The sequence below is a fragment of the Corvus cornix genome, chromosome 1, assembly GCF_000738735.6.
Source record: "Corvus cornix cornix isolate S_Up_H32 chromosome 1, ASM73873v5, whole genome shotgun sequence".
Taxonomy (NCBI): domain Eukaryota; kingdom Metazoa; phylum Chordata; class Aves; order Passeriformes; family Corvidae; genus Corvus; species Corvus cornix.
In genome coordinates this window covers 94,905,027-94,927,428 of record NC_046332.1, presented here as the reverse complement: position 1 = coordinate 94,927,428, position 22,402 = coordinate 94,905,027, and the positions used below count along the sequence as shown (strand labels likewise).

Here is a 22,402-nt window from a genome sequence, read left to right as displayed (position 1 = left end):
ATGACAGAGAAATGATCTATCAGTTCAGTGATAGGTAGAAAGTTTGTTATCCTTTCCATTGGTTTAATATTGTTAACTAAAGGTATCCGGGCAGAAAATAAAAAAACTACAAACAAACAAAAAGGAAGGAATGGGAGGAAAGTTAGTAATTTAGGACCCAAAGCAACATTTAAATACCAGTGTGGTTGTATGTGCTAAGTTTGGCAAATGTTCATATGTGAAAGGTTGCAGGGGATAACCAAATTGACACCTGGAACTCTTTTGGTCCCTGAAAGTTCTGATCTTACAAAGGAATATAAGTACACTGAACATTTTTTGCAGCTGAAATAGAAGAAGAATAAGCCCTAACTAAAATAATAACTTGAGAAAACTATTCAAACTACTGTTCTCTGGTTTTTTTTTTTTTGTTTTTGTTGGTTTTTTTGTTTTTTTTTTCCCCTAAATAAAATCTCTTTTAGAAAGGTCTTCACTGTCTTTGGAAAGAATCATCTCTAACATCTGGTATTTTTAAAGGAAAACAAAAATAGAACTAACCATTGGTGTAAGCACCTGTAAGGTAAAGGAATGGAAACATAAAGGCGGTAAACTATTTTAAGATAAAGGAACCTGGGTGTAGGCACCTAATGCATGTGTGGGGAAAGTGAAAAAGCTGAGAACTATGAATTATCAAGAGCAAGCGAAAGGCCAAGATGATTCAAAAAGTACCTGTGACCAAAAGTTCACGTTTTAAGTTGAAATAAGAGCAAAAAAGAAAGAGAAAAGGAGTACAGGGCTGCAGGCTTGCCTATGAATTGTGTCCAAATCGGACAAGAAACTATGCTTCATATCCACTATTGCAATCCAGTGGGCAGCTCTACCTGCACTTGCAATTCATGAAGTTAGGAGTTTTGATTCTCATCCTCACTGTTGGGGTCCCTCCCCCTGCCATGGGGTCCTGGGAGAGAGGCCCTGAGGGGAGGCATGGTGTTTCCCTGCCCCTGGTCAGCCTCGTTCCCCACTGGTTGTTTTGTGTTCCCCTGCGCGGGCAAAGGACCCTCGGGTCCCGTGATTGCCTCAGTTCCTCGGCAGAGCCTGGCCATGCGGCTGGAGAAATAAACATCTCTCTGAAATATCTACCAAGAATCGGTCTATGTATATTTCTTTCCACGGGCCTCATTGATTGATACGCGTGTTGCAGTATCCCCACTGTAACACCTCACTGTATGTAGAAAGAATATTTTCTTTCCCTGAAGTATTGTGAATAATAATCACTATCTGCAAGATAAATTCTAAGTGGGTTATACAGAGGTGGCAAAGCACACTAATAATATGTTGATATTCTAAATATAAACATTGCAATTATATTGCCACAACTACAACTGGCAAATGCCTTGGACACAAAGGAAGGAAGCAAACTTTAATCTTAAGAACAAACACTGCATCAAATGGAGCTAATCCTGTGCTTAGGAACCTTGCCAATCACAACTCTTTTAAATGTGTGCTATCATACAGGCCACCAACTGTTGAAGCATGTCAGTAGCAGGCTCTTTAAAAGAAAGTTTTATCGTCTTGGATGCAAGTAATTTAAACATTAAGTAAAATTTGTAGCATAAATGGAAATACCAGTTGAAGATAATCAACACCTTATGTAAAGTACTTTACGTCCCTTTTAACATCTGAGCAGTGAAAGATTTCTTAGTTTTTATTGAAAAGGAAAGGTTTCAGGAAGACCAAATATCAATTTTCTTGGGTAGACTGAAGTTAAGGTACTCTCTCTTTCAAATAATTATCACAATCAGCTTGTATCTTTTTTCTCAATTTGCAATTCTTTGGCTAAAAAAACGAAGTTACATTTTTATACACACTGAGATTTCTTCAAAGTTTTAATGTTTATTTTTCAAACTGCTATCTTAAACAACATTTTCAGTTATTGTTGAAAGAGCTTTGTTGGTTTGCGTACCTTTTTATCAAACAGGAATTAAATTTACAGCTTGCCAAGACATTTCCAATTTAGAGTTTAAGGAATCTCTAAAATACATCATTCAAGGCCTAAATCACGGTAAATCTGGTATACAATGTACAAAACATAGTCACAGAATAGGTAAGGTTGGAAAGGACTACAGTGGGTCACCTGGTACAACCTCCCTGCTCAAGCAGGGTCATTCCAGAGGACATTGCACAGAATTGCATCCAGATGGTTTTTGAATCTCTCCAGTGAGGGAGACTCCACAACCTCTCTGGGCAGCCTGTTCTGGTGCTCAGTCAACCTCACAGTGAAGAAGCACAAAGGGAAGTAAAGCAGTAAAGTAGTAAAGGAAGTAAAGTAGCAAAGCAAAAATAGAAATGCAAAACTTGCATTCCAAACAGTTTACAAATAAAATTCGAAATTTTGGAGCAGAAGCGATATCATCCTCCTTGACTGGTGACTTCACAGGCTGACAGGAAGCAGAGATGACCTAACGCTTTTCCAAATTATTCATAACTCTTCATGTCAACAAGCTAAAAGTGCATGTTATATCCTCTGATACTACGACGATAAATTGCACTCTAAGGATGCCTTAAATTTCAGGATAAATGTACATAAATTTTTAATTCTTATAAACAATTTATATATTTGTACTCATTTTTTGTATATGCACAATTATTCCTCATTATTATTGAACCTACTCCACACAAAAAAGAATAAGCCTTTAATTCTCATGATGTCACATTTAATAAAAAGGAGATGCCAAACGCCACCTGTGTGACTTGATTTACGCATCAGCTTTGCAGATATCCTGCTCACTAGAGCATAGGGTAGGAGCTGTGAACAGGGTAAAACTGGGCCAGACCTAGGCATGAAAAAAATCAGGATCTCATTCCCAATTTTGATGCGTACGCTTTACCGTGACTTGGTTCACACACCAATTTGCCCTGTCTTCTAGCATAATCGTCAACAGCTTCTTGGCTGCTCTGGACGGAGCTATATTCGGTACTCCACTGCTGCTGCTGCATGAGGCGGGTGCCTCCTTGCCTCGGCCGAGCGCAGCCCAGCACTCCCGCCAGCCATCCCCAGCCACACGAATACCCTGCGGGCTGGAGCAGGGGACGCGGACGGCCTGTGGACGGTGCGGAAGCCACACCTGCTTGGAAACGGGGTGTAAAATAAGGCGTGGCAAATCCTTTGGGACGTGCGGGGGGAGCTACTGGAACAGGCGCTCCCACGCGAGGGGAACGACCGGCTCTTCGCAGGGCTGTTATTGTGCAGCCGAGGGGGGCCCGGCTGCCGCTTCGCAAGGGCTCTACCGCTCATTTTTAACTTTCTGCGGGGAGCGACGGGACCGTCCCAAGCGCCCCTGCAGCACTGAGGGAGCGCGGGGCAGGCGCGGCAGGCGCCGGCACTCCCCTCCACCCCCCTCCACCCCCTTCCCCGCAGCCCCGCCGCGCTGCCCCTCGGGCGGGACGCAGGGTGGGAAAGGACGAGCAGAGAGCACCGGGGCTGTCACAAGGTCCCGGGCCGTGCCCGCGGCAGGGTGCGAGGGCTACGCTCCCGCTGTGTGGCGGGGCCGCGCTTCCCCCGGCCCCTCCCCGCCCCGCCAGCCCTCAGCGGGACGGTGCCGCAGCGGCAGCGGCAAACCCCGCCCTCCGCCCCGCGTGTGGCGCGGCTGGGCGCACCCTCGCCATTGTCTGCGCGGCGGTCCTTGCCTGCTGCGGGCACCGGCGGGCGGCGCGGCGGCTGCGGCCGCGATGCTGAAGGGCTGCGCGCCCCCTCAGAGGCGGCAGCGGGCTCCAACCCTGGGGAGCAGCCACCCCGCCTGCTGAAGACTGAAACTTTGCGTCCCCGCCGCTCCCTCTCCTCCCCCTTCCTCTCGCCCTTCTCCATGCGCTGAGCGGCCGCGGGGCGCCTGCTCGGCCCCATGGACGCCTTCAGCGCTGCCAAGGCCAAAATGGGGGCGAAGAGCGGCGGCGAGGCGGCGGCGGCGGGAGTGGCCGCGCCTCAGCCCGCCGTGCCGGCCCCCAGCCCCGCCGGTCCCGGCTCGCCCGCCGCACTCGAGCCCGTTTCCTACAAGCTGGAGGACCTGGAGACCCTGGCCACCGTGGGTGAGTGCGGGAAGGAGGGGAACAAAGGAGCTGCCGAGATGCCTATGACCGTGCCCGGCGGGAGGTGGTGCCCCAATAGCCAGCGGCCCCCTTCCCCAGCGCCCTCTTTTTTGTGTTTTTTTCTCTCCGCCTCCTCTCTCCGCCTCCCCGCTCCGCTCCCCCGTCCCCGCTCCCTTTCCTCGCGCCGCGCCACCGCTGGCCGGTGTGAGGGCAGCTGGGGGTGGCTGTAGGTGGCTGTGGGAGGCGGAGGAGGAGGAGGACGCGCCGCAGCCTCGGCGCGGTTCGGGAGCCGCGCTGCGGGGCTGTGGGCATTGTATGGCCCCGGTGCTGCCATGTCGTTGGCTCTGGCTGCGGGATCTGCGGTAGAGCAAGCCTGTACCCGGACCTGGGCTTAGCTTGTCTGTGAGATGAGTACTGCCACTGCTGAAGCTAAAAGACCTTTTGGTATAAAACCTCGTTTATCTGGTTTAACTTCATTTACCTGCATCATGATTAAAAATTCATCATATAAATTAGTTGCCGGGCCAGGAAGAGATCAGACAGGTTAGCCGAATGCAGCTGAGCATATGTCAAAACCGCGTCATGCTGTTGCCCTGAATATTGATACAAAGATGCTTTGCGTGTGTAGAATTTTGGTAGAAGGTTTTCGCACCTGGTTTAAAAGCTTTTATGTTCAACTACATGAAGTTTTATTCACTTCTTCATTATAGGACTGTGAAATCATTATGGATAGATTTACTCCAGTAAATAATGTGATGCAAATCTTAATTTCCCCTAAGCTCTCTTCAGCCAAAAAGGTATGATAGAAACCCTTTATTAGTGAAGTTGATGCCTTTAAAAATTGAATTGGAAAGGCCCAAGAGTGTTGTTATCAGTGAATAACACATTATCTTCTCTTGAAGTGCGCCGTGTTTTGAGATAATATTCCAGTTTGAAACGTGGGCAGACATTTTACTGATAAATTATTTGAGATTATTAAGAGACTTCTTGAAAGGGTTGTGATGGTTTTTTTCCTCCAGAAGTGGTTGATTTTCTTCATTACATCATGACCATGTGGATACAGTAGTCATCACTTAAGGATGAAGTTACAGATTAAGACTTCAAATGAAATACAGATTGCAGAAAAACAGTAATTTTGAAAGAAGACATAGTACTCACGAAAATATTCCTGAGGCCAGTGAAGAAATGTGGAAATAATCCTGGTGTCAACTTTATACTGTATACCTTTTTTAGAGTGTTCTTTAAGATGCTCTTTAGAGGCTATGGAAAGGGAAAATTGTGATTCCACAGGATTTAAAGAGAGGCTTAAAGTGAGACTGCCTGTTATGAAGTTACAAAGAAGGAAATAAAAGGTAAAAGGAGGAGATAGCTGCCTGTCAAGGCACTGACAGAATACATAGTCTCCCTTCATTCTCTGACTTTCCCAGCTTGATTTTTTTCTTTTCTTTTTTCTGTAATAGCTTTGTCTGAAAAGATGACCATTCTTTGCATCTCTTTTGAACTGTGTCATTAGTCGTTTTATAGAGAGAATAAAGACAAAATGCAAAACTGGAAAGGAATGAAACTGCACAAGGCCTTACCTTGTCAAAGAAACTGAGCTGGCTTGTTGTAAGTTGATGAAAAATGAATTTAAGATATACCTTTGTGCTTCAGTAGAAGTCTGTGAGAGGGTCTTGCTCCTGACCAGGAAGCAATATAGCAGCCTCAAAGCGATATTGAAACTGAGCACGTGAATACCTGCTCTGAGTGGCCGAGTTTATAAACGATGCAGTGCCCTGCTAATGCTTCTGTAGTGCATCTGGGATCTGAGTCAGTAAGTCTGTGTGAGGTTGCGCTGCTCTGTGTGCACCTACTAACATGCTGCATTGGAGTCCTGATTTAAATGGGCTGCAAGTTAAATCAAATAAAGCAAAATACTGCAGGGTAGTAGAGTAGATGTGTAGTTTAGCCTGAGAAACTTTTTTGCTTGGCTTAAGTTTTTAAATTCAGTTAGTTAAGTAAACTGTAGATTTATATCACATGTACTGAAAGAGTATATTTAGAGTTGTTTTTAGCAGTGGTTTAAGTCTGTATTACCTTATCCACCATTTTGATCTCCCCGCACAAATAGATGGGATTAATGTCATCAGTTTCACTACAGCAATTTAGAGTTGTCCGCAATTTGACTGCTCTGGTAAGGATAACCATTTTCTTTGTGCTGATGTTCTTGAAGGCTGTGTGCTCTGAGATAATTGGAGATGGGAGGGGAAATACCCAAAAATTACATAACAGGAAGTTCTGGTATCTCATTTATTAGAATCATTGCTTGTAGGTATACCCAGGCTTAGAAATAGTTATGGCTGTGGAAGCTATCAACTTGAGAAAGTGTCAGAATAGGGAGGTGAGTTCCATGTTCTTGCAGCTGTTTATGAGTAATATTTAAGGTAACAGAGTATGTTGGTGTCTGTGAGATTGTAGTCATCCATGACTTTATCCAGCTTCTCTCTGAGGATGCAATAAAATCCATGTAAAAAAACCCAACAGTTGAATACCTGCTTTGAATATAGCAACTACTGTTTTAAGTATCCTTCATAGTCTCAGAGAATTAAAATCTCTCTGTTAACCTGGCTGCCATAATGCAGGCTGGATTGCATGGGTTTTCTGTGATTTCTGCTGTGCCTGGTTTAGCAAAGAGCTTATTGTGAAGGTGGGAAGGGCAAAAGGGAAGTACAGTTTAGCATAACGATTCAGGGGACATTTGTCTCCCCCAAACATCTCAGGACTCAACTTTTGTTGGTTGTTTGTGGGCCCTTTGTTAAAAGGCAATTGGAGCAGAGTCTGGATTTGCTTTGAAGTGGACTTCCTTAATGCTTAGTTGATAAAGTGGAGTCACGGCTTTGGGGAGGGCACAAGACTGGGGCACATACTGATTTCTGGCACTAAGAGAAGTTAAACAGGAAAAATATTTCTTTAAGGGTACTTCCTGAGGGGTTGAAAATGTGTCTTTGAACCTTTGAAGTGTATGGGTTTTTTAACTAGTCTTTTTATATGAAAGTTGAACACTCTTGCTCTGGAGCTGTTGAAGGTGCCTGGTTGTCCTCCTGGTTGTTTTGAATTAATTTTCCTTTCAAAAGAGGTTGAAATACAAATGTTTGCTCAGCACACTCAGAAACTGCTGTTCAGGCCAGGCTGAAATACTCTGTGAATCTCAGTGAATTTACATGCTCAACTGTGCCAAGATTGAGTTAGTTCTGTGCTGTACAGAAGCAAAAATTTATATGCCGTGACCACCATGTTCATTGAAAGTTCATGGGCCATGCTTATCTGAACTCATTTCAAACTTCTTGTTGGTCTGGTCAGTGAAAGAGGGAGACTCTGAACACTAGTGGCATAGTTTGTGAATCATCCTTGGTTTTGTTGAGCATTTAATATGGGCAACCTTCCTGCTCCAGATGCCAGAGTGCCTGCAGTTGGACACCTGACACGTATCGTGAAATGGAGATGCTAAATTTTTAATTATGCCATAATGAAAAAGTAATTCAGGTAAGCTAGAATAAGTAATACAGGAAAACCAGAAGGTACTTCTTCACTTTTGAGTAGGTGAAGGTGGGAGAAGTGTTACATTCCCAATTGAAATGCATGGTAATAGGAAAGGTAGAAGGAAGAGAACCAGGAGGAGAAAGATGACAAATTTTTTCTTGCCCTCTCTCCTCTGAGATCTGTTTCTTGCCCACTTTTCAAAGTGCAATGAATTCCATAGCGGGCTTTGTAAATATAAATTTGGGTTTGTGAATCTGTTCAATTGATTGAAATGTTTTAATAAGAGCATTTTTATGCAAAAAGATTCTTTTAAACTACTGTTCCCATGAAGTGCTTTACACTAAACAAATGCAGAATAAAAAATTGGGCATACCAGTGTTTTCATTTTTATGCGCATGGGAAAATTTTAAAAAGTTCATGGGAAAAATGAGGTGCTATGTATTTTAAAATACTTAATTTCTCTATGTTCACACACATAATATGTTAGCCAAATACATTTCAAGTGGCATTGTATCAGCAGGACAGTAGGTGCACAGCTGTAGTCTAATGCCAGAGTATTGTCTAAGTAAGAAATTGTGCCCCAGAGTAGCCAAGTTCTTTACAAGAAAAGAACACTTGTGTCTTTTTTCCTTTTCCTGGAGGCTTAAATTAGTTCAGTTTCTTACCACGTGTTATTTTTGGTTTCACTACCAAAGTTGTCACCTATTTTAAATTTTCTAAGGGATATATTAGCATTTTTTCCCTGTTTTGTCACCTTTTCTTGATACTGAGATGATAAATAATAATCCATGATTTTACTTGGCAATGTTCTTAAATACCACAAGTTTTGAAAGAAAACATGGTCTGAATGTTGTGACTGTAGTGGTGACCTGAATTCACCATTACGTTTGAATGTCTTTGAGACTTCAGTCATAAGGCTAAATGACTTGGATTTTGGTTTCACTCTCTGTATTTCTTACTTCATTTTTCCCTCCCACAAAATGACACTTGTCCCAAAATAAATCATTATTCTTATAGCTGGTGTTGTAGAGAGAAATGACCAGGTGTGACTCAGCTTTCTTCTCTTGCTTTTTCTGTCATCCACTGCTGAGGTGAATTTCAATACCATAGTGTTTATTGTGGATTAGGCAGCAGCAGGTCCCTTCCCATAAGTTTCTTGTTCTCTTTAGGCTGGAAGAAAATGGATTGAAACAAGTATTCTCTTTTATCTTTCAGAGAGGTCAGAAAAGTGAGTGTATGGAAGAAGTCTGAACATGTGAAAATTGAAAGTTCACATTTCTGCTTTTCTATCTTCAGTGTTTAAAATCAGTCTTGAGGTAAATGGTTAGTGTTTGCCTGTCACCTGTTTCTTTTATCTGAATCTAGTTTAGATATTTAATTGATTGCAGAAAGAAATTCAGCATTCTTTTTCTGATGTTGTGAATTTGACTGTGTGTTATAGAACAGGCTTCGACATTTGAATACACTTCTTGAAGATAAGTAATTTGTTAAGTCCTATAAATAGCACAGAGATGCCCAGAAGTTCCTTTTGCAATGCAAATAATCAAATAATCTGGAACCCAGCTACTACTAATATTTCAGAAGTAAGAAGCATGCAAAACTCACCCGCAAAACTCACCCACAAAACTAAAAGCACCTAACACTGTACCTTTCCCCTGCCAAGTTTGTGCTTAAATGAAACTAATGTACCAGGTGAAAATACTTCGGAAAAATTCCTCTGTTAAGTGTTGTGTCTCAGCCCAAACTGAAGAAGATAAGAAACCTGAAGAGATACATAGATTTTAACTATTTTTTTTTCTTTTTTCTTCTTCAGTGGGAAGAAACAGGAACTTTAAAGTACTAGGGGTTGAGAAAGCATGTAGGCTCGTAGGACTTGACTCAATTTTTTCTGTGTTTAGGTTCCTGACTTTGTACGTCTGGACTGTTTGTAGTGGACAGGGAGAGCAGCCTTTTGGAATGAATGCCTTTATATTTGGGCTTTCATATAATGAAAACTTAGTGAAACAAATCCCTTCCTAAAGTGTGTTTAATCGTGGTTTGGTCCACTTTTAAGGGTGATAGGCAGTATAACTGAAGAAAAAAAAACCAAGTGTGGTGGAATTTATATACCACTTTTGTTTATTATGAGAGACATAGATGTGTATACAGCAATGAAGAGTGAATTTTTGTAAAGTAACAGATGGGAACTTGTGTTTACCTTCCAAGGTTTTGTCTGGGCATAAGCTCTTTTTAACCAAATTATTTAGCTTAGTATAGTTCCCTTACTGTTGACCCTTACCAGTGTAAAACATTTTCAGTATTAGCTTTTACTACTGAGGAGTAATTTAACATGTTATCTTTTCTTGGGAAAGCATCCTTTTATCTCTGCAAGGTTTTAGAGCGTTTTTTAGTTGCTTGAAATTGGTACAGTAAAATTTTGCTGGGTACTGTGTGGTAGCGTGCACCTGGGATATTTAGGTGTTAGAGTAGAGCAGTTTTCAAAATAAGACTGTTTCTACTTTCCCATAGGAAGACTTGTCTTTCAAATGACTGAACAAGTGTTGGTTTTGTTCTTTAAAAAATAAAGAAGGGAGAGGTATATGATACAACATTCTTTGCTAAGAATGTTCACTTTGTGAACTGGACTGCTTGTACTTCATATTAGAGCACTGGTTCAGTTTTTTGTATAAAATACAGGGATTTTTTATCCTTATTTTTAATACTGGAGTGGATCAAAGATGGCAATCTGTAGGATTTGGTCATGAAAACTTTTCATTTGTCTATCCTTTTTCTTCTGGCCAGTTTCTTCACTCACATCCAACCTTGAAGCAGTTGCTAGCTGGTCTGTTAATTGATTGACAGTAACTTTTGTGTAAATGTGGTGTTGTTTTTCTCCAGGGAATCAGTTGGTCTGCTTTATGTTTCATATCAGACTAATTGTGTATGTGTGTGTGTTATTTATTTATTGATAACTGAAGCACATTAAGTTCAATGAAGGAAGCATCCTTTTCATGTCACTGAACTGTGTGGTATAACCTATTTCTGTATGCTGCTGATGGTGATGGAATGTTAGACTTTCCTGCTGGGTTGATCTGGTCAGTGGAACTGCTCCCGAAGTATCTGATTTTCTAGTCTTGTGACTGTCTATTTGGTGAGGAGAGTATTTCATAGCCCTTATGCCAACAAGCTATCATGTCTATATATCAAGAGATTAATTTTTATGTGAAATCTTTGTTCTTGTTTCTTTACCGGATATTTGGTTTGAATGTTACCTACAACTTTCTCAATTGGATTATACATTATATACATAAATACACATATATATTTAAGTTTATACAAACTCATAAACTGTAAGTTTTACCATTCTGCAGCTTGATAGAGGAAGAGTGAGAATATGTAAGTCTGCTCATTTTCTGTCAGCGTATTTGGACTTCTTAATGGCTACCACACTTACCAGATCTTTTTTCTACAAACGGTTCATACAGTACCTATAGCATGCAGGAGTGTTTTTAAATTTAATTTTTAAGCTAGGATTTTATTTTACTTCCTTAAAGGATTGGTTCTGAACTAATTTTTCATGGAAGATCATGTACCTGTTGCTAATTTGATTCTAATATGCAATTTGTATATTCTGGTGTAATTATTTATATTTTGTACTTATTGAAGTACTGGAGAAAGGGAACTCAAAATAGAAGAGCTATGTAGTATAAACAATTATTAGTAGTTGTAACCTGTAACTTAGGCATGTGTCGTTTTTTGTATGTAGTCTTGGTATTGTCTAAGGCATATTTTTAAAAGCACTAAAGCTAACAATGCAGTAAATTATTTTGCCTGGAAGATGCGATTATAGACCCTCTGACATTGTCTAATACAAGAGGAAATCAGGTGAAGGTGCCAAGGTGTGTTTTTTTTTTTTTTTTTGTTTTTTTTGTTTTTTTTTTGGTTGGTTTTCTTGTTTGTTTGCTTCTTCTTTTATGTGATTCTTACCAAGGAGGTAATGGCTGATTACCAAAATCCTATAAAGTGACAGTTTAAGGTGTCCACTATGCTGTGTTTTTTATGAGTTTTGGAATGGTTCTTTGCTAAAATGTAGCTTCATACAGAGTGTTCTTGGTATTTGTTAAAGTGTTGTTTTGTTTGTGTTGGTGAATATGATGACTTAGAGCAATTTGAAATATTAATAGTGATGACTCTGCCATTATTGTTGAAGGTGCAGGGTACTCTCTGGATGGAAACAAAATATCTAGTTAGTACTGCTTTTTATGCCTCTCAGGTATTGCTCCAGTCAGTAAATTAAATGCTCTGAAATGATTTAGGTAGTTGTTAAGAGAGCTATCCCTCTACAGACTCTTCCAAAAACAGGCTAAACTGGGTATAAGATTTTTACCTTGGCTGGTCTGCTAATGAGGATGCACTGTAATAGCTGTATGGATGGCGAATGTAAAAATGAAGAGGCTGCTGGCTGACTGTGTTCATATTGAACTTCTGGGTGCTATAATAGCAGACTCCTCATGCCACCTGCCCCTAAACTGATCACAGACTTCTAGCCTCAGACCTCTTCCCTCCCAGCTTGGAGTGGCTTCCTACAGCTCATGGGTGCAGGAGATGATAGCCTGTAAAGTTTTAATTTGCATGGCTTGCCAAAAATAACTTCAGAGTATGCATTGTAAAATTTTAGTTTGTTGTCAGGAAGATTAGTGGGTAATTTGTTGTCTGTCACTGGAGAACAAACAATGAGGACAATGCTGGTCAGTCTGTTTCTAAACTGGGATTTTTGTCCCCTCTTTATGAAAAATTTTTGGGTTGCATGTCAGTATGTTGAGTTCGTGTTCTGAGGCCATTAAATGCTCCCTGACTTTTGTGACTTTCAAAGGCCTATAAAAACTTTGGCATTATGTCTTTATTTAGGCCAGCCAGTTGTCACACTCAGAAATGGTGAATTTAGAATTTATGGTGAAGTAGCAACATTTTTCTTCCTCCTTGTGTAGTAATTGACACAGTTCAGTTCCCGTATTTGTAGAAATTGCTCATTCTTTTATGTATTTGGAAATAATGGAATTTGGCTTACAATAAATTTAAAAAACATTCCTAAAATTTTCCCAGTATTGCACCTTAATTCAAATTACTCTGTTTGAAAGCTTTTGTACATCTCTTCTAGAGTTTTTACAGTGAGTAGCAGTGGTTCCTTGGATCTGTTCATGGAAAATTTTTCTTGATTAAAGTTGGGTTTGTTTTGTTTTGTTTTTTTCTGCTACAAATGCCAGCTGGGAAGAAACTGTGAGAAAGACAGTGTGTTCTACAAGACAGAGCCATTAGACGGAAAACAAAAGTAACTGAGAAGAATCTGAAAAAAAGAGTTAACAGTTAATGCAAAATGTTTTCAAAAACATGAAAATATATTTCTTCTGGGGGGGAAAAAAAGGATATTTTTTAAAATGTTTTTTTTTCATTTCAGTTTTACACATTCGTTCAGTTTTATACAATGATCACTTGAAAAGTATATACAAATTGGGGCACATCCAATCCTGATGCTGTAAAGCTTGTGACAGCTATCTATGTTAAGTATGTAATAAAATAAACTATATTCTTTGTTCTAATAAGTAAGGAGTTTCTAGGTTTATCTCAACTTTTTATCTGCAACACTTGACTTACTGTAAGCTAAAAGATTTATTTTGGTGGCAGTGGTGATAATTTTTTGCTGTCTTGGCTCTTAGGCAGGCCTAAATTTTTCGGTGCTCCTAGATTATTGTTGGTTGTGGATTAGACAGAGTACTGACTGGTTTGTTTGATGTGGGATAATTCTGTGAAAACAATTCTTTAAAAATTATTTTGAACATGAAATACGTATGTGTGCAAGTGATGTTTCTTATCGGTGAATTCTTGATCTGTTGAGAAGAGCTTAAAATACACGCTAATCTTAAGTAGAGAAGCAACACTGTGAAATGATAAATGAGGAAGACAGCTGGTTTTGTGACTAATTAACTGGTGTCTCAGCAAGCAGTCTTTTTTTTTTTGTTAGTCCTGACAGGTTGGCAGGTAAACCCAGCTAACTTAAAGCTAAAGCAGGCGTTGGTTTCACAGTTATTTATTTCATAGTTTAGTGTATGCCTATTTCACATTGCTTTAAGAGTTTCCTGTGAGTGTACCAGGGTGATAAAAGCCTGCAGTATAGATAAGTTTGTCTTTGAATCCAGGTCTTAATTGCAAGTGAAATGCTTTGGCGTAGTATTTGGAGACGAGGACATACACCTCTGTGTTAAATACTCTTTTTGAATTTTGCTGACTTTGTGTGGTTGCTATTTGCATTTCAAAAAAGAGGGTTCCTGGTGAAATGAGGACCTACTAAAGTAAATACATAGTAAGAGAAGGCTGGCAGGCAATGGAGATAAACGCATAGGTGAGGCTATGTCTTTGGTATGGAATGTTGGAGTTCCTACTAAAAGTGGTGTTGGAAAAAAAAGGTAGGATGAGGGGGCTTAATGCTGTTTTGAGACACTTCCATTTTGTTTAGGTGGGTTTGTATTTCTGGTGTAATTGTTTCTTTTCAGTGCAAAACTGGTAGAACTGAGTGAAAGTGTAACTAGGAGCACAGTTGGGTGTTCTATATGACTGTAAGTGAAGAAACTGATGTCATTAGTTCTTGATTTGGTAAGTGTAACTGAATTTGTAGTTTTTGCTTGGTAATACTGGGTGCGCAATGTCATCTATTCATGTGGAAATAAATCAGCTATGGTGCTTTTTTAATGGGTTCTCTGATATGCTCAAGTTGGGCACTCCTGCATGAAATATGTCTGGTTTATGTCCTGTAATAAAATATATTAATAAACCTCTCTCTAATCTTTGTATGTTTTGGCATTTAAAATATTTGGGCAAGGGGGAAAAAATCTTCTATTAGCAGCTGGGTGTAATAGCTATGGAGAGATTCAGCACTCCAGATCCTCCCATGATAGTTGAGATTTCTAGTCCGATTGGCTTTCATTTTTGATAGAAATGTTAAGAGCTGCATTGTTTGAGAACAAACACAACTTTGTTGCTTGGCCTCCTTTGCTTCTCTGAAATATGCTTCTTGATTGTAGTAATAGGACAGAAAAAAAAAAGTCATCTAGAAATGCAAGGCCACTTGGGGGAAGGGGGAGCAAAGAGAAGGAGAAAAGCCATACTGGATTTGATCACTTTGCTCTGGAGAGCCTTCCACAGTATAGTTGTAATGTTTTATAAGCAAGACAAATCCTTTTTTTTTTTTTTGGGGGGGGGGGGAGGGTGGGGTGGAGACTATTGAATAATTTACCGTAAAGTACAGTCATCTCTAAGTAGTTTTGCATGTCATACACAGATCTCATTTTAAAGACTGAAAGTAAACTTGACTGAAAAGGCCACTATAGTGAAAACAGGTGCTTAGGGACTCTTTAAACATTGATTATACTTAGCTTGTCTACTGGCATGTCCCACAAAGGCTAACATCTAGTTTTTATGTCAAGAAGTATGAAATTTTATTAGTTGTTGGCACAGCTTTCTTCTGGTACCTTGTGAGGAGGTGTATTTTGTGTAGTGCAGTGCTGGTTTCTTCTTCCATCAGTGATGTAGGAGGACCTCATGTATATGAAACAATAATTTCATCAGTCTCTGTCCTGTCTTCTGAGACTGTTACTTGTTCCTAGGAAATCTGCAAGCATCTGAAACAAGCTTCAGTAGCAGTAAATACCTAATATGCCTGATAATTTTTCTTGTTTGGCTATTTCATCTGTCTTCAAGGAAGAAGTACACCTTTTGGCTTTTCTACTGAAAACTTAACATGCTTCACCTTTTGTAAAAAGTGTTCATGGATAATAGTATAATAACAATCAGGTTACCCATAGCTTTCAGTTACAACTGATTTGAATTAAATACGAGCTGATGAGCAGGCCCAGATAGATTGGTTTTGTGTTTATTTCTGATCCTTAAATCTGTCCCTGCCTTCTAATTTTAGCAGCTTTGAGCTTGTGTACTATTCCTTTAAATGTAAATCCTGAATTATAAATGATATTGAACTGTTTTTTCTTTAAATTGAATATGAATTAAAATACATTTCTGTTGAGCTGTGTGCTGTGTCAGGTATAATATTGAGTGACAGCAATGATGTTTCAATTTTGGAGAAACAGTCTGCAAAGGGCAAATCAAGTACTCTTGGTGTGTGAACTATAGCTCATGAATTCAGTTAGCTGTAATTTAATCTATCCTATCAAAGTGGTGTTGAATTTGCTCTTCATTACTTCCTTTAATTTAAGTATAAGTTTTTTTTTAAGTATATCAGACTAGGTTCAGGTAATTCTGAGGTTGTATGTGGTGAGAGAATTGTAGAGTAGAAGTAAGAAGCAACTATGGCAGTAAACAACAAAATAAATTAAGCTGAGTTTGGATAAATGGATGCATGTGTACAGATGTGTTATATACTGATATCTCTACTTATGTAAGTATATGTTGCTAAGAAATCTGATGTATGATGAAGACATACATAGGATAGCAGAGTGAAATAACAGAAAATCTGAAAGAAAAAGTTGATTCTTACAAAAAAAAGTGAACTCGATTTTGTTTTCAAGATTCGAGTATTCATTAAATCAGAGGATGCTTTGAAATGGTTGAAAAGGACCTAAAAGATGATCTAGTTCCAACCTCTCTGCTGTGTGCAGGGACACCTTCCACTAGGTTGCTCAAAGCCCCATCCAACCTGGCCTTGAACACTTCCAAGGGATGAGGTGTCCAGAATTTCTCTAGGCAACCTGAGTAATCTAACCTAACATCTGGCTTAAACCTACCTTCTTTCAGTTCGAAGCCATTCTTCTTTGTCCTGTCACTATCTGCCCATGTGAAAAGTAGCTATTTTGTTTTGGTTTTGTTTTTTTTAGCCCTCATTAACTGCTGGAAAGCCTCAGTAAGGTCTCCCCTGAGCCTTTTCTCCAGGCTGAACAACCCAGCTTTCTCAGCCTTTTCTCAGCCTTTCTTCACAGGAGAGGTGCTCCAGCCTTCTCATGACCTTTGTGTTCCTCCTTTGGACCCATTCTAACAGGGCTGTGTCTTTCTTGTGCTGAGAACTTGTACGCTGCTCAAGTGGGGTCTTACCAGAGTAGAGGAGCAGAATCCCCTCCCTTGACCTGCTCACCCACACTGGTTTTGATAATGCCCAGGATGTGGTTGACCTTCCAGGCGGCAAGTGTGTATTTCTTGTTAATAATTTCAAATCTGATAAATTCTTTATTATACATATATATTTACTCTTTAAATATACCTGTTCGGAGACAGCTAATAGTCATTGCAAATGAGATATATTCTATAACCTTGTACGTCAATCTTCCTTTTGCATGGGAAAAAATGTATTGTGTAGGGAGTTCACTTCTATCCTTGCCTGTTCATGACATATTGCATCTTTCCACCTGTCTTTTCAGATGTATGAAATTTGCAAACTGTGTTTAGTATAAACTTTTTAAAAATAAATATTGGACCTCAGATGATGTTATGCTTAAAGAAGAACAAAAGGAAAGATTGTACAGAAACAGTGTCCAGTATAGAAATGCCATCAGGTATCAGCCAAAAAGTCTATCCTTACTGTTGCAGAATTAATGATATTGTTACGATATATGCCTTAGCCTCTGAAACATACTCTAGTATTGACTCTTTTTCTCTTTTCTTGCAGACTTAGTTTCTTATGAGTCATTTGGAAAATCAGGGTTGTTTAATGAAAGGAATTTACTTGTAGATTGTTTGGGTGTACTTTTTCATAAATTCTCAAATGTTCTCATCCTGGTCCATTTAAATAATGTCAATTATGTACAGTGTTCTATTTAAATTCTTATTTGTTGGCTTGGATGGGTTCCTTGGGCAAGATGTTAGAGGTATAATAATGGAGAGAGATTGGATCCCAGTTTTAATATGGGAAGGAAAGTGTGTGCATAAAACTCAGGGGAAGTTGAAACTATGGGAGATCGGTAGAGTGGCTTTTCTTTCCTGTTAGGGAGCTACATAGTAAAAACAGAAAAAACTATCCATTCTGTGTTTCAGTCACATAGTGAAATGAAGTTAGAACAGAAATTAAGTTTAGACTTATTTTTCTGCATTGCAGAGAAAAAACAGTGACTGATCCATACAACCCTGAATATCATGACAAATTCAGACCATGGTCCTTTTCTGATAGAGTATTTAAATGTTAAATTACCATTGGCTTGTCTTCAGTAACGTTAGATATTAATACAAGTGATATTTTCAGTCTTTAATTCTATTAGTAGTGTAATTCTTGGGCACTATCAAGATTTTTTCTGAAATGTTTAATTGATATTTGAGAATGGAATTTGTAGACTGGGATTTTGAAACTTAATATTTGTGTTAGGGCTTTTGTTCCAGTTCCATATAAAATATAACTTTATTTGGATATTCTAGACTTACTTCCTCTTTCTTGCATAATAGCTCTTTATGTGGAGAATATTGTGATGTTCATTCTGGTGCCAAACAATGGTGATTTCATCACCTTATCTTGTACAGAGTGACACTAATTTTTGTAAGGTATACTATGTGAGAATTTGGAAGGGTAATGGAACACACGAAGTAAATTCTAGATACCTAAGGCATTGTTATTCTCTTAGGAATATCAGTTGATATTCCTTCTGAATATAAACAAAGCCTTCCCTTTGAGGAATATTTTGTTCCACTCATGAATTCTCAGAGTATTAACCTTTAACTAAAAATAAATATATTTGCAGTGCTTGTTCCATATTGAGGTAGTGTTTTAGGAGAAAATTCTTGTGGGCTTGTAGTTTGATTTTGTTTTGTAAAACTTCATTTACAGAAGCTAGAATGCAGGATAGTAGTGGCACAGCAACTGCTCATAACTTGTAGATGCAAAGGCATTGTTTCAGCCTTTTGGAAAGGCACTTCTTTTTGCTATGGTTACAATGCTGAGTCATTTGTGCATATTATAATAAAATCTCTAGTACTTCACTACAATCCATTCAAAACAAAGATCATACTAAACAGAATTTTTAGAAAAGGTCATAGTTACATCAGAAATATTTTTCTCTATCAGCATAATAGCTCAAGTGTGAGGAATATGTTTTGAATACCTTCTAAGACTATTGTGCTGTATAAACTTGAATAACATATGTAAGATTACAGAACATAGAGAGAAATTCAAGCTTGCAAATTGGATATGGTTTGAACTGTGATTATTTGTACAAACTGTATCCTTTCTTGTGTGCAGACTTAATCTATATCAGTATTTTGAAAAAGAGCTAGATGAGTGAACTGACATTTTTAATACCACATTTGTGACGCTGAGTCAGTAAGTTTTTCTTAGGTAACAGTGCTGAAGATTATAAAGCTGTATAGGTATCATTTGGCATAGGTTTCATGACATGGAGCATGAAGAATTTATTGAGTTGCCAACAATTCTTTTTTAAACCTCATAAATTTATATACTTCCTTATACAAATTAGCATATTCTGTTTCAGTCGTTTCCATGTCATCCCACATGAAATCCCACATGCACTTATCAGACCATGTAACTTTCAGGTTAATCTCTTCTGTCTGAATGTAGACCTACGCACTGTAAACGGCTATCAAACCTACGTGTGTGTAGAGTCAACAGAGGGAAATAGGTACCTCTGTGTTCATAAATTGGATGTGTAAAACCACTCCATTGAATATAGAAGTACCTTTTTTCTCCTCTGTTGAATTGCAGGGGATTCCACATGGCTGGTCCAAAGCTAAGCTGTGCAGTAAGTGAAGATATTCCTGCTCATGGTGTCTGGGGAGGCTGTTGATTCTTTGCTTAAAAGATGGGAGAAATTCTGTCTCTCACCTTGTGTTTGGGGTACAATAACAGCTTGTATACTCTTAGCCTGCAACTTTGCTAGTTTCATTTTTTTTGTATTTTACAGAGAGTTTTTGTAAGTTTCCACCATACATTGGAACAGGCCGAGAGTAATGGCATTCTTTCAAAGCATACGCTTACTGTGTCTTTTGATGTCCAGCCATGAGGAAGATGGTACGAACTAAATGGTGCTTTGTGGTAATCTGTCTTTGAAAGTGGAAAGCACTCCAGTTTTCAAAAATACCAGTCCTAAGGTTTTAAGATATAATGTGAAAACTGAACTTTCTGATGTTTTGAGGTCCTTAACTGCCACTCAGTGGTTAGGCTTTGTCTTCAGTGGGAATGTCCAGAGGTTTTGTTTCTTTTGTTTTTCCATATCCTGAGTTAGCTCTAGGTCAGTTTAAAATTTAAAAATGAAGGTGAAAAGTTGGATTGGAAAAAAAAATTGAAAAGTAGGTGTTGGCCACCACTGAACTTTGATTTCATTTTGCTTTCTGAATATTAGTGTATCAGGTTTTCAACCTGGCCTTTCCAGCTGACTCTCAATTGTGCTGGTATGTGTGTTCTCAAACATGAAAGTGTGTTTCTGGACTAGGACCTTCTGTGTTTAATTATGTGATAACACAGAAAATCACAGGGAATAGGTAATCCTGGAACACTATTCTATTAGTTGCCTATTTATCCATTTCCTGAAACACATGAGAGAACTAAAATGTCCTGAGTACATTTAAATTCTTAAGTGTAAGTCTTAGATCTGTCTTCAACAGAACCTCTTCAACATAATTTCAGTCTTATAGTTTACTATCACTGTAGTACATATTAAGTAATAAATAGACAATCTGTCAGAAAAGTATTTAAAAATACAGTTTTTGCACACTGTGTGGAATACATTCTCTTGATTTGTGTCTGATTTAGCACTGCTTTCAGGGAAGATGGAAGTGAAATGTAATTGAAAGGAATGTATTACAAGAGGTACTAGTCCCTCAAAGGCTTCTGTCCAGCACTGGAGAAGGAGGAAGTTGGTCAAGTACAAACAATGTGGCTTTTATTACATTGGGTCAGCAATAATAAACCTTTGTACTTCAACAAGATTTTTTTTGTTTGCTTTTTAAAAGGACACTATCAAGGATATTAAGCCTCCTGCTTTCTTTGCATTAACATGGGACTGACTTGCAGCAAGTAGCTGTTTCAGAAAAGCTGAGTTGCAGGACAGACCAAAAGATGATGATTGTGTAAAATCGTATACAAGTATGAAGAGACATATTTCTCGGTTGAAAAGAAAGGTGGCTAATCAGATACCTACTAAATGCCTCTATTTAGACTTACCTAATTCTGAGGGGGCTGCTGTTAAAGTTTTGATCTGTGCTGTTGCATGGATTTGGTTTTTATTAGATTCTGCGTAGCATTAACTTTTTTGGGACTAAGTGCCTCTAAGTCCTTTACGGATTATTGCATTAGGGTTTGATTCTTAGTCATCAAAATTTTATTTTTATTTATTTTTCTGAGATGAAAACATGAGTTTTGGGCACAGCCATGTTTTGTAGTTGTTTGGCTGGCCAGTTTTATTTTAAAGTTTTCTTTTTTCTTTGGGTGTAATTGTAAGCTTCATGTGTATAATTGTTTCATGACAATATATGTGATCTCGTATGTTCAACTGTAGCAACTGACAGTTCAAAAGATGTTGGAACAATATTTCAAGTACCTGAAGAGTCGTGTAACTTTTACAGAGGTGCTTTTGAACTTTGAAGGCCTTAATGATGGTTTCTTTTAGTTGAAGTTACCTGAAAAGGGTTTCAGTCTGCTGAAACTTGTAATTGCTGTGACATGACAATTTGTTTAGCTTTGGTTGTTTTATTTTGTTTTGGTTTTTGTTTTTGTTTTTTTTTCTTGGTGGAAAACCAACTAAATTTCTTCATGCTGAATTTGAGTAAAGCAACCAGCCAAAACACTTCTGTAAATACTTCCTGTCACCAGGGAAACTGAAGGTGAAGATAGAAGTGGTGATAAATGATGAGAGAGAGCTTTACTTCCTCTTGGGTAAAAATTTGTTTATGAGAATGACACTTAGAAACAGAGCTTTTTATTTTTCCAATATAAGATGTCCCTGCATAGGTTGTTGGTATTTTTTTTTATTCCCCTACTTACCTTTTTTGGAAGGGGGAAAAAAAATCACTGGGAAACACTTCTCATTAACTGAACAGAATAAATGGAAAATGGTGTGTTAATGATTTACTGGAAGTGATTCTTTATGTACTACCAGAGGTAAACTGCATGCTATTCATCCTTCTAGAAAATTAGAAGACAGACTGTTTTGGCTTAGACTGCTTCTGGGATATCCAATTCAAAATATTGAGTGTAGTACTGGTTCCAGCTCAAGAAGCAGGAGCTATATATTCACAACTCACACCTCTTCACAGACACAAAATCAAACAGTATCTGAAGAGAGATTCATCACTTTGGATTGTATTATAAAATGTTTCTGTCATAACATTTTTATTGCAATTTTTAAACACGACAAATCTTGTAGACTAAAATTTGGGATTTTATCATACCTGGGATAGTACTTTACTCATCTTGTTGATTTTCCTTCTTTTTGCCTGAGACTGGGTTATTTTGTGTCCCATTTTGTTCATGGTAAATGGAAGTGTAACACACTTGAATTAAATAGAAATATAGTAACTTTTAGCCTAAATGTCCATTTGTGTTAGATTTCATTTTAAGGATGCTGTTTCATAGTGGTTTTAAATACTTAAAGCCATTAGAAAAGGTTAACTTTGAACATATATTTATTTAGAAAGAGTCCTGAATTACTCAAAACTTGATGGGAATTTTAAGCATCAGTTAATGTACAGAAGGCTGGGTGTGGGGTTTGCATGTCTGGCTTTTGTTGTTTGAGAAATTATTTGGAAGGAAACCATAGGTTAAAAATTCTTCCTTTTAATATTTACATTCTGAGAAGCTCTTAGTTCATGTGCTTATTTTAACCTCTCCCTACCTGAAAAAATCAGT

General features: G+C 38.6%; 1 protein-coding gene across 2 annotated transcripts in view; it reads left to right on the top strand.

Annotated features, from left to right (window-relative positions):
* Positions 1-3,685: 3,685 nt before the first annotated feature.
* Positions 3,686-22,402, top strand: part of PRKX (protein kinase X-linked) — a 60,777-nt gene continuing 42,060 nt past the window's right edge. The window contains exon 1 of one of the 2 annotated variants that reach the window (XM_039550128.1): positions 3,686-4,059. In XM_039550128.1, the coding sequence (XP_039406062.1) occupies positions 3,876-4,059 (184 nt within the window). In that variant the 5' untranslated portion in view covers positions 3,686-3,875. The remainder of the gene's footprint in view (positions 4,060-22,402) is intronic. The other variant, XM_039550124.1, reaches the window with a different exon arrangement.